The sequence below is a fragment of the Xiphophorus maculatus genome, chromosome 9 (assembly GCF_002775205.1).
Source record: "Xiphophorus maculatus strain JP 163 A chromosome 9, X_maculatus-5.0-male, whole genome shotgun sequence".
NCBI lineage: Eukaryota > Metazoa > Chordata > Actinopteri > Cyprinodontiformes > Poeciliidae > Xiphophorus > Xiphophorus maculatus.
Window position 1 is genome coordinate 15,438,483 of NC_036451.1, and position 13,463 is coordinate 15,451,945.

The 13,463-nt window shown below is 38.9% G+C and overlaps 1 protein-coding gene, 1 long non-coding RNA gene and 5 other non-coding genes across 7 annotated transcripts; all 7 read left to right on the forward strand.

Moving 5' to 3' along the window:
• Positions 1–1,317: 1,317 nt before the first annotated feature.
• LOC111609677 lies at positions 1,318–4,336 on the forward strand. Its single transcript, XR_002753251.1, has 11 exons — positions 1,318–1,489; positions 1,580–1,626; positions 1,798–1,840; positions 2,649–2,680; positions 2,867–2,912; positions 3,088–3,115; positions 3,305–3,342; positions 3,518–3,566; positions 3,771–3,820; positions 3,997–4,015; positions 4,219–4,336. It is a non-coding gene; the product is annotated as an uncharacterized LOC111609677 (long non-coding RNA).
• LOC111609800 lies at positions 1,667–1,732 on the forward strand. Its single transcript, XR_002753339.1, has one exon. It is a non-coding gene; the product is annotated as a small nucleolar RNA SNORD75 (small nucleolar RNA).
• On the forward strand, positions 2,719–2,800 carry LOC111609794. Its single transcript, XR_002753333.1, has one exon. It is a non-coding gene; the product is annotated as a small nucleolar RNA SNORD79 (small nucleolar RNA).
• Positions 2,950–3,023, forward strand: LOC111609798. The gene has a single exon (XR_002753337.1). It is a non-coding gene; the product is annotated as a small nucleolar RNA snR60/Z15/Z230/Z193/J17 (small nucleolar RNA).
• LOC111609797 lies at positions 3,153–3,234 on the forward strand. The gene has a single exon (XR_002753336.1). It is a non-coding gene; the product is annotated as a small nucleolar RNA snR60/Z15/Z230/Z193/J17 (small nucleolar RNA).
• On the forward strand, positions 4,074–4,150 carry LOC111609796. Its single transcript, XR_002753335.1, has one exon. It is a non-coding gene; the product is annotated as a small nucleolar RNA SNORD47 (small nucleolar RNA).
• Positions 4,337–7,131: 2,795 nt separating the features above from the next.
• tor3a (torsin family 3 member A) lies at positions 7,132–13,293 on the forward strand. Its single transcript, XM_005806358.3, has 6 exons — positions 7,132–7,482; positions 7,590–7,712; positions 8,827–9,092; positions 9,795–9,970; positions 11,276–11,400; positions 11,966–13,293. The coding sequence occupies exons 1-6, from the start codon at positions 7,317–7,319 to the stop codon at positions 12,211–12,213; spliced, it is 1,104 nt and encodes a 367-aa protein (XP_005806415.1). The 5' UTR covers positions 7,132–7,316; the 3' UTR covers positions 12,214–13,293.
• Positions 13,294–13,463: the final 170 nt, after the last annotated feature.

Here is a 13,463-nt window from a genome sequence, read left to right on the forward strand (position 1 = left end):
TCATCTTGTCATTTTTTATGATGCCATTTACTTTGGTCTCAGTGGCTGAAAAACACCCACAGCCTTATGTTCCCACCACCATGCTTGACTGCAAGGATGCTGATCTGGGGCCTTTTGTATTTTAAATGAAGACCACCTCATTAATCAGCCAGACGGATAAATCTTAGCTTCCACTGACTAAAGACCAGAAGTCGTATTTTTGGCCCAGGAAAAATCTCTCTTAAGTCCAACCAGGTCTTCATGTTACTCGCTCAGAAAACTGGCATCTTCTGATGTCCATTGGCCTGGTTGGGGAAAAACTGCAATTTTTCTAAGGTGCTCTTGAAAACAAAGAAATATGTTTGCTTCCTTAGAGGCGTCTCTGCAGCATCACAAGAGTTACCTCCATCGGCTCTTCACAATTTACTGGTCTAATTTAAAGTGCTCCAATATATTAATGTTGGCGTCATTGTTAATTACTGCTAATCCGTTAAAAAGATCTTTTTATGTAGAATATTATAGCTCTACAGTATCCATGAGTGAGTAGTTTAATGCTTTCCAGTGTTTTTATTTAGCACTATTTCTTTTTAAAGAATAAAAATAAAGAAAATGGTAGTATTTAATAAACATAGCACAACAGGAAAAAACTGTAACGGCTAGTATGTTTGTATTAGAAAAAAACATATAAGTAATGCATAATCTTGGCATAATGTATGCTTGCTTCAGTATCTTACGTGCATCATTGTAAGTATTTTTGTCACACTTCAGAGGGTCAAACATATTTCAAATATAGACTTCCTTTTAGACTAGCTTTTTGTTCTTGTAGGAACGTCATGAGGGATAAACTTGTGCTTCCAAAACTATTTTACAAATAATTGAACTTGGAGGCAGAAATTGTAATCGAAAGGCAGTAGATGGCGCTAAAGGTCTTCCTACTTTTTTTCCCATCAGCCTTTGCGAGATTATCTATATAAACCTCTCGCACCGGTTTCTCCCTCCCATTTCGTCTCTGTCCGAGGTAAGGATGTTGCAATTTAGCCGCTGCAGTTTTAATTTAATTAATTGACTGTTTGACCACATTAATTATTTGTTTGTAATTTTGCTGTTGTTGATGCAGCTTTACGTTTTTTTTTTTATTTCTTTTAGTTTTAAGTTTTATTTTAGGGGGAAACTCCTGTAGGCCTCAGCCACGTGTTGGTGTTAGCATGTAGCTGACTATGCCAGCCTCGCTGCACTTCACTGTAACTGTAAATAGTCGTTGTCCCATAGATGAATGATGTAATTTCGTGTTGTTAGGGACATCTGAGTTAATGTGATGCGACACAACACTCTGACTCAATGGGACAGTTTGGCTGCAGGCCTGAGATGTTAGCCGTGCAGCTCCTCCTAAAGACGGGGCTCTCTAATTGATGCAAAAATAAGTTTAGCTCAGTAATATTTATTAAAATGCTGCTTTCTTGTTTGCAGGGCGGTGTACGGGATATGCCGAGATGGGAAGCCATGTGGCATGGTGAGCAGTTTCCTTAAAGTTAGCTTAGCACGAATTTGCGCCAAAGCTAAATTGTGTGACGATTCTAATTGCTTATATTTTCTGTTTAAGGAAACCATGGATCATCTGACTACTGTAAATCTGCACCTTATGCATAGGTGTGTAAGTTTTCCCTCACTAGGGGTCATCCTGTGTGAAGGTCGATGATTAAGTTGTAAGAGTAGTGGACAGAAGTGATTTCTGAGAAATGTTAACAATGAGGCCTCATCAGTTCAGCTTTAATGTGTAATCTGCTAAACTGAACAGTGCTAATGAGAAATCATCCACAGGTTATGGAATAATTCAGACAGCTGAAGGACCAGTAGGATGGAGGTGAGGCTCTACAGCTTTGTAACATATTTGAAGGCAGAATAATGCATCTCTCTGGTGTGTACTGTGAATTTGAGCTGTTCCAAAATAAGTTGACTAGCAAAAATAAAAATATTGCAGACTATGTAACTGAACCTTTTTTATTATTCATGTCATTCATTCATCAAAATGCAGTGGATTGGATTGCTTTAACTGATTAATGTACTGTGCTAGTTTGGGTACTGAGATCCAGTTAATCTCGGTGCCAAAGTAGTTATACAATGCATATTCATGTAATCTAGTGTCTCTAGCTAAATATGCTGTAAGTTTAGGCCACAAGCCTAATGAACACTGGCGTAAATCTGCAGCTCTGAAAGTAAAACGTGACCATCATGAAATGGTTCATTTCAGACATTGGATTAACTGATCTACTAAATGTGAAAGAACTGCATTCAGATTTTAAAAATGTAAAAACAAAATGTATAGGTACTCACCTGGACTAAACATTGTTAGACTAGGCTACATTTTGTAACTTGTTCCAATAAAAGTCAGTTTTCTGATTAAACTGTTAATATTTAGATGCAGTTATTCCTAGGTCAAGATTGAGGAAATTTCCACTGTAGCCTGGAGCAACACCTGAGTGAAGCATTAGTCTGCCTCTGATCACCGTCTCAATAATCTTGTGCTGCAATGATGACAATTATTTGCTACTCTCGACTGGATGGATGACGATACTCAACCACCTATATTTATAATCTGAGCCACAAAGAACTCGATGCATTTTGTCGTTGAATCTGAATCCTTTTTTTAATTGCTCATCTTTATCTTTCAGGTACGCTGATCGCTTCAACGACTGAGATGCAGGTAATGACCAAACTACATATACTCCATGTTTTCTGGATGACTGTCTGTGATGAATTTTGTTATAAAACAATGGGAATCTCTCTGAAAAAGAGTGAAAGAGGACTTTATTCTGACACAGCTTGAGCTGAAGGATGGATGTCTGTGCTTAAACCTCAACTCTTAGTAATCAGCCTGTTTCTCCTGCAGGTGTTTGGCATCCTCATGCTCTCTGCTCCAGGTTTTGAATCTGTTGGTGAGTTTTTATTAGAAATAATAAGTATACACTTGACCTGATGCAGTGATGATCTTATAGTTCAACAGATCACTGTGAAGAACAAACTTTCGCTCCTATCTGATGCACCGGGTTCCCTAACCTTGCATACAGTAGCTCAGTGACCCTTTTACTTAAATTTCTTTTTGTTTTTCAGGAACCAGGGTCTGCAGCAGCTGATGAAGGTGAGCTTTATAGTGAAGATGCATCTTTCGATAACATTTGATACAATGATGACTGCATAGTTCAGCAGATTATCCCATGAAGAACTCATATTGTCTTTCACCCCTAGCTGACGTATCAAACACAAATATCTGAATGTCCTGGTTGCTTAAAGTCGCAGCTGATCAGTTTTATCTCCTGCTTTCTGATAGGAGTGAATGTCATCATGCGACTTCCTGCTGCTTCACAGGTAAGATTTTTAAGCGCTACAGGTTGACGCTAAAGGAAGTTCAGGTGTGATGAGTTTGAATCAGGTCGCTGATCCCGTTGAGGAAATAAGTAACTCTCTGATCTGAAGTTAGTATTTTTTTTTAGGTTTGCACAGTGCTGTGTAATTTTAAGACATCTATTTTTCCCATTTATAGAGCCTCTGAGGGGAGTGGCAGCTCATATTGGAGGAAGCTGAACTGAAAGGTGAGTAAAAATGACATCTTTTGAGCACCTGGTTGAGGAGAAGCCACACCTTTACCTGGGATTGATCATAATCTGACCTGTGATGACAAAATGACGACTGATTAACCATGACGTGTTATATTAGCTCTAGCTGATGTGGTCAGTTCAGTGGTAGTCCTGTTCCTGCCTTGGTTGTTTATCTGACTAATGCTCTTGTCTCTTCAGGTCAACAATACTTTTGGACTGCAGCGTGAAAGCGGACACTTTAAACTTTGGTAAGGAATGAGTCACTGTTGTGAAACATTAAATGTGGGTTCGGTGATGTCCAAACAAATGTCTGACCTGAACTGTAATGTAGACAAATGCAAAATATTACTGAGCGACCCAGTGAATGGAAACATTTTAAAATCGGTTGCTGACCTGTAATAAGGTTCTCATTCATTCTTTACAGGAGATGAACTTAAGCAACGGTAAGATTTAATTTAATTTTTTAAACACATTTTAGGAGTTTCTATAAGCTGACCATTTAACCAGTGATGAAAAGATTCTGCCAAATGAATATAAGCATTGATTATAACCCTTACCGTTCCATTATTTCTGAGGTTTTGTGGTCAGTTGGAGACCTACATGTTCATTAGAAGAGACTTTGGTCTGATGAGCTGCTTTCTTGCAGGCGCCGACATGAAGATGATTGGAACCTTATCCTTGATTTACTGAACTGATGCTGTGATCTGAACCTGTCTGAGCTTCTGGAGTTTATTTATAATTTAATAAAGATTTGAAATGAACCCAGTTATGGATTACTTGTCACAAGTCAATGAAGATATAAAATGTTTAACCAAGTTGTACTGAATTTATTTTTGATGGCACTGAGGTGAAACATTAACACTTAAGAAAATGTAGTCGATGCTAAAAAGCAAAGGGATAATTTTCCATTGGGGTTAAAAAAAAGCTAAAACAATGCTGAACATGGTAAAACCCACTATTAATAAAGTAATAGAAGTCTTATGCAGTCCATGGTCTGGAAGTATTTGCCGGACTTGAACTAGTTTTAAGTTTAAATGAAATTAAGATGTTTAATGTTAATGAGGTTCCCTGTTTCTTCCTTTTCTTGTGAATCACCACAAACGTTTAAAGGATTGATGGGTTTTGTTCTTTTTTTACTGTAACTTCAAATTGAAATGATCCTGGTGTCAAACTGGGTTGATGCCTGTAGAAAGAAATGGCCATTTTGTAGGGATTGAGCTGGAAAGCTGTAGAAAGCTTTTTAAAGTAAATTTGGGAAAGAAATTTTAAAATGAATCTGGTTTAAAGCAGTTCTTCTCAAAGTGCCACAATGAGACTTTATACTGCTCAGATAATCGCTTTTATAAAGCCAGTGGTATACTGACGAGTTAATTTGATAAATGGCCAGTAAATATCTTGGATTTACCTTAAATTTCTTTGTCGTTTGAATTGAGTTCAGGGTTGGCCCAAGGCATAAGCAAACTAAGCAGCCACTTGGGGCCACAAAGGGCTCAGAGGAGCTGATTTTTTTTTTTTACATTTTGTTTTTTAGTAATTTCTATGTCATATCAAAAACACACAATTTCAATATTAAGTGATTGGTTTTAACAATAATATATATTTGATCATGTATGTAGAAATCATTTTATGGATAAAAAGAAAAATAATGCTTCTGGGGCTCCCTGGTGGCCGCGGTAGGTACCGCACGCTTTGCCGGTAACGAGAATGTCATGAATGTTAGCATGTATTCCATATTAAGTTGGGCTGCACCGATTGCAGTTTTCTGGCCAATCCCTGGTTACCGATATTTAAAAAGCCTGATGATCAGCTGATTTTGGTTGATATGAATATTTTTTTTGTCTGAAATGTCGCTAAATGTAGCAAGAAAGTCACTGAGTTGGCAACAATGGGGGTGAATATTGTTAACTGCAAACGTGCAGACCTGACCTGGTGGGTCGGTCTGTCAGTCACACCTCTCACTGCAGAGCAGAAGAGGACAGAGACTGATTTTTAAACCTTTGCTCACAAAGATAAGATTAGGGGATAAGATGAGCTTCACATGGAAGTATGAGCTGATCACGATCCCCCAAAATGAAGGAAATTGGTGGCCAGAAATCAACTGGTCGATAAATCAGTTGGCCAATAAATGTATGTTATTATACATGTATAATGTAAACAGCACTGCCAGAGATGCAATAAGTTTATAGCAGGTGTGTGAATGACCTAATGATCGGACTGCTGATTGCAGCTGGTCCACATTGTTAGCAGAACTAGAGGGCCCCATAACCACATTTCACTTAGGGCCTCATGGAGGCTAGAGCCGCCCCTGACTGAGTTCATGTCTTTATGAAAATGACTCAACAATTGATTCCAACTTCAAGAACTGAAGGAATTTTGTATTGGAAACCCTGGAAAAACCTATTACGTTAAATGTATACAAATTAAAAATATGCAGCTCTTAAGGTGACTTGAACTTAAGTTTTACGTATAGTTTTGTAACGGGTTACTTTTACTTTGACCTAGTTGCTTTGGCTCCACTTAGTGGCCCAAATATACAGGACGTCGACATTGAACAACATATAGCCTCTCCACAAGACATAACTAAACGAGCCCAGAGTTTAAGTAGTGACAAAGGTATTACAGTAATGATGGTGCAGATGGTTAACATGCAAGACCTTCTACATAAAAACTGTCTTGTTAAAACAAATATCGTCATGGCAGAAACTTGATTGCTGATCAAATTAAAGGATTTGTTTATACAGTTAAAAACTTTTAGGTTCCTAAAAATAGTTTTTTCATTTTATCTAAATTTCATGTTCCGTCATCGCAATTTTCCTAATAAACTCCAGCAAATCTGTCATGGCTTTTGGTTTTGGTTTGTCGCCACATGATTGTTAAAGTAGTCCCCATGTAGAGGAGCCAGGCTCTACAGTGGAAAACAGTTGGTTGTATTATTGTATATAACCAATTATTAATTGTAGATAATTATTTACAAATAAAATATTAATTTTAATAAGACATAGACCTGGTTGAAGAATATGTAGAAATTCAGATTTTTTCTAAGGATTTACCATTTTTGCTGTTATTTTAAAACATCATATTAAAGTTTCAGTTGTCCATATTATTGCAGTTATCAAATACATAGTTGGAAACATTTTAAGTCAGTCAGTTATGATGGCCAGCATGAGGTCACTGATTATTATTAATCACAGCCAGGGAGGGGTTAGAGATGGTGCGTCATGACGTCTGAGCATGTCACAAAAATGAGTTAATTTGTACATTATTTAAACGTAGATGCGAATTGACATCTTTTTCATTGATATTCATAAAATAAATATTGCAATCAATATTTATCCCGGTAAGCAAAAGAGTAAAATAATACAACAGCAGCTTCCTTGTAAGGAAGTCTAGTAGTGAGGAAAATAAATCGCTGCTGCTGTGATGTTAGTGTTTTTCTGTACCAAATGAGGAAGAGGAAACAATACGCCTCTTTATGTAAAGCTACATGTGGAGGGGAAGAAATCAATCTGCCGCCGCTGCTTTTCCCCTCTTTTCTGTGTGGGCGGAGTCAGGCGGAACCGGCTGGGCGAAGCTAGTGCTTTCCCGGACATAATTTACAGCTGGTACCGTAGCGTGGGTGGAGACTGGATCTGTACGCACCCACAGCAGGCTGTCACGTAGCGAGCTGGTGGTTTAAATAAATGGGAGAGAAGCTCCGCTGCCCTGTATCTCCTCTGCCGCCGCGGCTCTCCGCCCTGCTCCCCGATGTTTGTGCGCTGGCTGCTGCCTCTGATCTGCGCTCTGTCCGCAGAGGCCGACATCTTCCCCCTCGATAGCATTAGCAACGTCTCCACTTACTATTTCAACTACTTCTACTGCAACATCTGGGAGGGGGAGTGTCAGCCCCACCAGGATGATGCCACACAGCAAGGTGAGCAGGATTGCACTGATCAGAAGTTTCCGTCTTTGTTTTGAAAGACGATCAGTGCTTACTACAGTGTTATAAACCCGGGTTTATGTCTCTGTTGCTGTGTGAAGTTCCTGTCGGGGACCTCTGGCCAGGCTTTCCTCAGGACTACACCAGCCTGCTGCATCAGTGGTACTGTAGCCTGGGCCAGTGCTGTGAGTCTGGAGACTGCAGGATAACCAACAACATCACAGGTGATTTGTTTGTGTGTGTTTCACCTCTGCTTAGCCAATCTGAGAGTAAACAACTGCAACATTGTGTGTCTGTGGGGAGAGACAACCCGTCCAACCACCTTCATTAGCAGTAATTTGAAGTATTGTTGGAGAGAAAGTTTGAGTTTCTCTTTAGCACAGTTTCTGATGTGGACATTCCTTGAGTCTGGCTAGAACATTTTGCTTTTGGTATAGGTCTGAACTTTAATTAGGCCCTTGCAATATTTAGGGGCTAAGATTTAATGTTTACTGTAGAATAATTCTCAATGACTGCAAGTTGCTCAGGTCCTTGGCCCAGATGATCATCCCTCCACCAAACTGCTTGATTGGTGTTAAAGGTGCACCAATTGATCAACAAATATTTCCTTTGATCAGATTGCAGATCATTTTATGCAGTTTTTGAGTTTTAAGGTTAGGGAGATATTTGTTGATGTGTAAATTAGTGTAATTTATACGCTACAGAAGTCACACTGCCACATTCCTTTCAGAGAGAAAAACATTTCTCCTACCTAGTTGTCTGTCTTTTTCTGATTGTGCTTCCGTGAACGTCAACATTTAACTTCACCGAAACTTCTGCTTTTACAAAGGCAGTCGTGCTCACTGACCATCAGAGAATCAAGTGTGTTTGGTGAGCAACACCTGGCTGCTACTTTCCTTAAAATCTCCCAAGGAAGGAGGAAGAGAAAACATAGTTTTCTCCATGACACTCCTGACTGCGTTTCGTTCCAGCTCTAAGAAAGTTGGCCGAGCCTCTTTATTGTTTTCTGTTATCTCATTTTATTGTTAGTTTAATGTTTCTCGCCAACCAATCAGTGAACATATTTGTAAGATCCCCAGGATGACTAATGTTCCTGTGATAATCTTACGTTTGAACAGGAAGCTTGATTGGGAAATAGGTGTTTAAACTGATTGGTTCAACATTTCAAGGTCTTCAAGAGACCATGCACCTTACATTTACAGAGGAGAAATATTAGTTTGTTAGTATATTTTTTTTTAATCTAATTGAATTTGTAAAAACTGGCTAAGAAATAATAATTAAAAAAAGAAAAATAATTCAAGTGCTGTATTGTGTGTCTGTTGTTTTTTCCCCACTCAGGTTTGGCCAAGGACCTGCAGACGAAGCTCCACGGCCAACATCTGGTCCAGTCCGTGGTTCTTAAAGCCATCCAGGGTTTCATCAACAACCCAGAGTCCAACAAGCCTCTAACACTCTCCTTCCACGGTTGGACCGGAACCGGCAAGAACTTTGTGGCCCGCATCATCTCTGACAACCTGTACCGGGACGGGGTGAAGAGCGAGTGCGTCCGTTTGTTTATCGCCCCGTTCCACTTCCCCCATGCCAGACTGCTGGACACGTACAAGGTGAGACGTCCAGAAAACCAGTCGGCCCACGGAGCTGGACGTTGTGTTCCAGGAACATGGTAAACGTGTTCGTGGGTCGGCTCCCTTGCTTAATCAGATGTTTAGTCTGCGTGTTGAAACCCGGCTCGCGGGTGAACGGTCACAATCTGGACCGATGCTTCAGGTCAAATATTGGTGCTCCAACACCACAGATATGCGTGGATTTTTGGAACCTGGCACGAGTCCAACTGGGCCACAATGGCTCAAATGGGTTCCTCATTTTTACCCAATATCTGTTTTAATACTAAACTTTACATAGTGGATTGATAGTAGGAAGAACAGTATTCGACTGGGTGCTGTAAAAATCTACTGTGGCATGTATTGTCATGGAGATAAAAACATTGTAATAGCATGAGTTGAAAAGAAGGTAATTTATTTCCATTTGGAAAAGTCAGAAAAATGAAGGTCTGAAGGTATTAAGTTCTTCTCCTATAATAGCTTCATTTATCTCTCTTTTAATTCCTTGTTATTAGTAGTATCATTATTGTTTTTGTCTTTGAATTTACTTATTAGTTTTGTGTTTTTAAGGCGAGTGCCTTTATTTATTTTGTATGAGTGTCCTGTTAAAGCACTGTGTTAAAGACTGTATAAAGAGTGCTGTATAAATAAATTTTGATTGATTAAATGTGTGATATTGAATTTGCTCCTCTTCGCTGGGTCCAGGGTCAGCTGAGGGAAGCCATCCGAGATTTGGTGCTGCGCTGCCCACAGACTCTGTTCATCTTCGACGAGGCTGAGAAGCTCCACCCGGGCCTCATCGATGCCATCAAGCCCTACATGGATCACTATGACAACGTGGATGGGGTCAGCTACCGGAGAGCCATCTTCATCTTCCTCAGGTTGGTGGATCAGGCTAAGGGATGTGAAATCTGGGTCACAAGCTCAGCTCCACTTACTGCTATTCTGACAGCTCATTTTCAGTGAAGGATGGGTTTCCTTCTTTATGTATTTTTCATGTTTTTAGTAGTTTATGTCTAAAATCTTCTTGAAGTACTGACCAGCAGAGGTTTGACGTCCTCAAAATGTTTTATTCATTTCTAATTTATTTTACTCCATTTTCATACCCAAGAAAACATTTCTCAAATTTTTTCTTTAACTAAACATTTTGTAACACCCATCATACGTGAAACTATTTAAAGTCAACAAAATAACTTTTCTAAGCAAATATTCAGAAATTATTAGCATCTAATTTAATTTTCCATCAATATCTTCATTAAAAATTCACAAAAACATTGAATATATTCTTCAGTAATTAACCCAACCCTAAGCTCATTTAGATAGTGATGTATGAGGTTGTGGGAGTTCTCATCTGCATGTTTTGGACATTCTTTGTGGTGTCCCTCAGGGGTCAGTATTGGGCCCAATCTGTGAATTAATAGAAATCATAGACCTTTTGAAGAGAGTTGAGTTTTCTGATTATATATTTCTATCTGGGAAAACTGATGAAAGCTAATTTTATGTGTCATTTAAATGCTCTTCTATAACTGGGAGAAAACTAGACTAATTCTAATACGGTACACATACTGAATTGCTCAACATGGAGCGAGTAGGAAAAACCAAATCCTTAGATAATATAGTAGACAACAAGCTCAAGTAAAAATCCAAAATTCGTCACATAGAAACTAAACTGTTATAATTTATTTCAGTGAATTTCACGTTGGTCACTAATTTTACCATATTTGACATGCAGCATTGAGGTCAGAGGTAATGATCATATTTTTTTAAATGACCTTCAAAGAAGAAGGTCTATATTGTTTTACAATAAATTATAGAATTATACATAGACTACTATTGTGTTGTAATATATCAGGAAAAGTTTGGAATTTGTAAATGAAAACCTTGTAGGAACTCTGAGAGGTAACTGAGATCAACCAGGTTTTTATTAATAATATTCATGTTTTCATCAACACGAATAATCACCAAATACATTTTCACTAATTATTTAAGTGGATATTTATTTTTAAGAGTCTTTTCCTTAAATGTTGAACTTCTGACTTTAGCAATTGTCTTCACTATAAGCGTGGTTAAAAAAAAGAAAAGAAAATAAATAATACAGTTACAGAGTTTGTTTGTTTCCACTCTGCTATTCTTGACCCAAAGTGTGCAGAAATGCAATAAACATGCCACTGATTTCATCACTACAGCAACATAGGCGGTGCAACGATAAATGATGTGGCGCTGGACTTCTGGCACTCGGGTCAGAATCGTGAGGACATTGGTATGGAGGACCTGGAGCATCGGCTTAGAGCTGAAACTCTGGAGACCCAAGGTACGTGGCTCAGCCAGGTTAATGTTCAAATAGTCAACTGTTTGTTTTCTCTGCAGCTTGCAAACTGAGTGAAACTAGGGCTAAAAAGCGTATTAGCGTTTTATACCAGTCAATATTGATAATTATTGTTGATTAGTTTTGTGTTTTAAATATCTGAAATACTGCCAGTCTGGTGGAATGACATTTCCTGGTTTATCCACAGTTTTCACTACACTGTTTTTATTTTTAAGCAGATATGAGCAACAAGTTGTTGCTAGGTAACCAAAGAGAGGCTGAGCTAGTTGTTGCTAGGTAACCACAGAGTGAGTGAGTTAGTTGATACCACCAACCTTGCTTAGCTGGCTGTGAGAGGTTTTTGTGCCTACATCCCCACAATGCTGTGCGGCTCTTGATCAGAGTTCAGCGAAATCATTGAATATTCTGTCACACATATTATCTGTGTCTGATTTATTGTCCTAAATCAATCATTGCTATTGGTTTATTTTGTTTTCAAGACCGTAGATAAATTTTAATCCTGTTTTTATTCTGATTTGGTTGTTTGTACTTTTATTATTCTCTTTCGTAGGGGGCTTTGCTCAGAGTGAGCTGATGGCGGACCACCTGATTGACTTCTTTGTGCCTTTTCTGCCTCTGGAGTACCGTCACGTGAAGCTGTGCGCGCGAGATGCCTACACAGCGCGAGGTCTGGAGGCAGATGAAGCAACACTGGATGAGGTGGCCAAGGCAATGCTGTACGTTCCCAAAGAGGAGAGACTCTTCTCAGCCCAAGGATGCAAGTCCATCCCGCAGAGGATCAACTTCTTTCTCCCCTAGAAGGAAAGAGAGAGAGAGAGAGAGAGACGCAGCGACCTGGAGGAGGTGTTACGATTGCTTTTCCGGCCCATCTGCATTCAGAGCCACAGAGTGTCTCCTTCGCTCTGTTCTATGCACTAACCCCCTCCCCACACAGAGACACGCCGTGTCTGTCCAGGTCCCTGGGAGACGGCCAGGCAGCAGGGCAGGTTCAGGATAAGAGGAGGGAGCAGCAGGAGCCGCCCTGCAGGGATCAGGAGCGTTGCTGGAAACACTCATTCCAGACGGTCGTCATAGGAGGCGTGGCTGCTCTCCCTTATCTGCCTGGTTTGAGTATCACAGCGTCAGGACGATGACGTGAAGAAGTCTTTGACAGTGAAAACTGATGTATCCTCTCACTATTTATGTTAGTTTTTTTTTCTTTCTGCAGAGTTACAACGTGTACTGATTTTTATGTGGTCTCAAAGGTTCACATGTCATGTGTTGATATTTGCAGATGTGCTTTTCTTCACGCCGTTATTTATTGAAATCATTTGTGCCATAGTTGAACTTTGTTACTGTGCCATGTGGTGTTTCTTAGTAAAGTATAAAACAGACTTGAGATCATTTTGTATTTTACTCTTCTATCCCAAGGTGAATACACAGCACTCTATTACATTATTATCAAAGGTACTTAGCACCCTTATTCCAGTTCTTCTGAATTGTTTCTACCTTACTTTTCTCGCACAACCCTTGTATTTTGTGTAATCATAGAGCGAGCTTTGAATGAGTATTGTGCTATAAAGAAAATGCCATGGCTTATGTTCAAGAACAGTCATGTAAATTTTACTGAAAAATGTTACCTTAAGCTCATAAGTGGAAGCTAAAAAAAATCTATAAAAGTTTTTAGTAAATGTCTTTTCCTCTAAAGTGAAACTGTGAAAGGCCTTGTTTTTATGTGAACCCAACATATAATTATGCTTTTATTTATTTTATTTGTTTTCTGTCACCATGAACTACTCACTCTGATCTAGGTTGACGTAAAAGTTTTGTTGTTTGAAGTTGAAATCACTTCACATATATTGGATTATTGAAAAATGTAATAAAACATTCAAATATTAACATTTTTTATTTTGGTTCTGAATTGGTGGTCAGTCATGATTTATTTATTGTGTGAATGAATTTCAAATTGACGTGTTTTTGTTTGTGCATAGATTTAGGAATAAATACAATTTTCACATTAAATTCAATCAGCAGTGTGGCATTAATTTATTGCTATCATGACACAATGT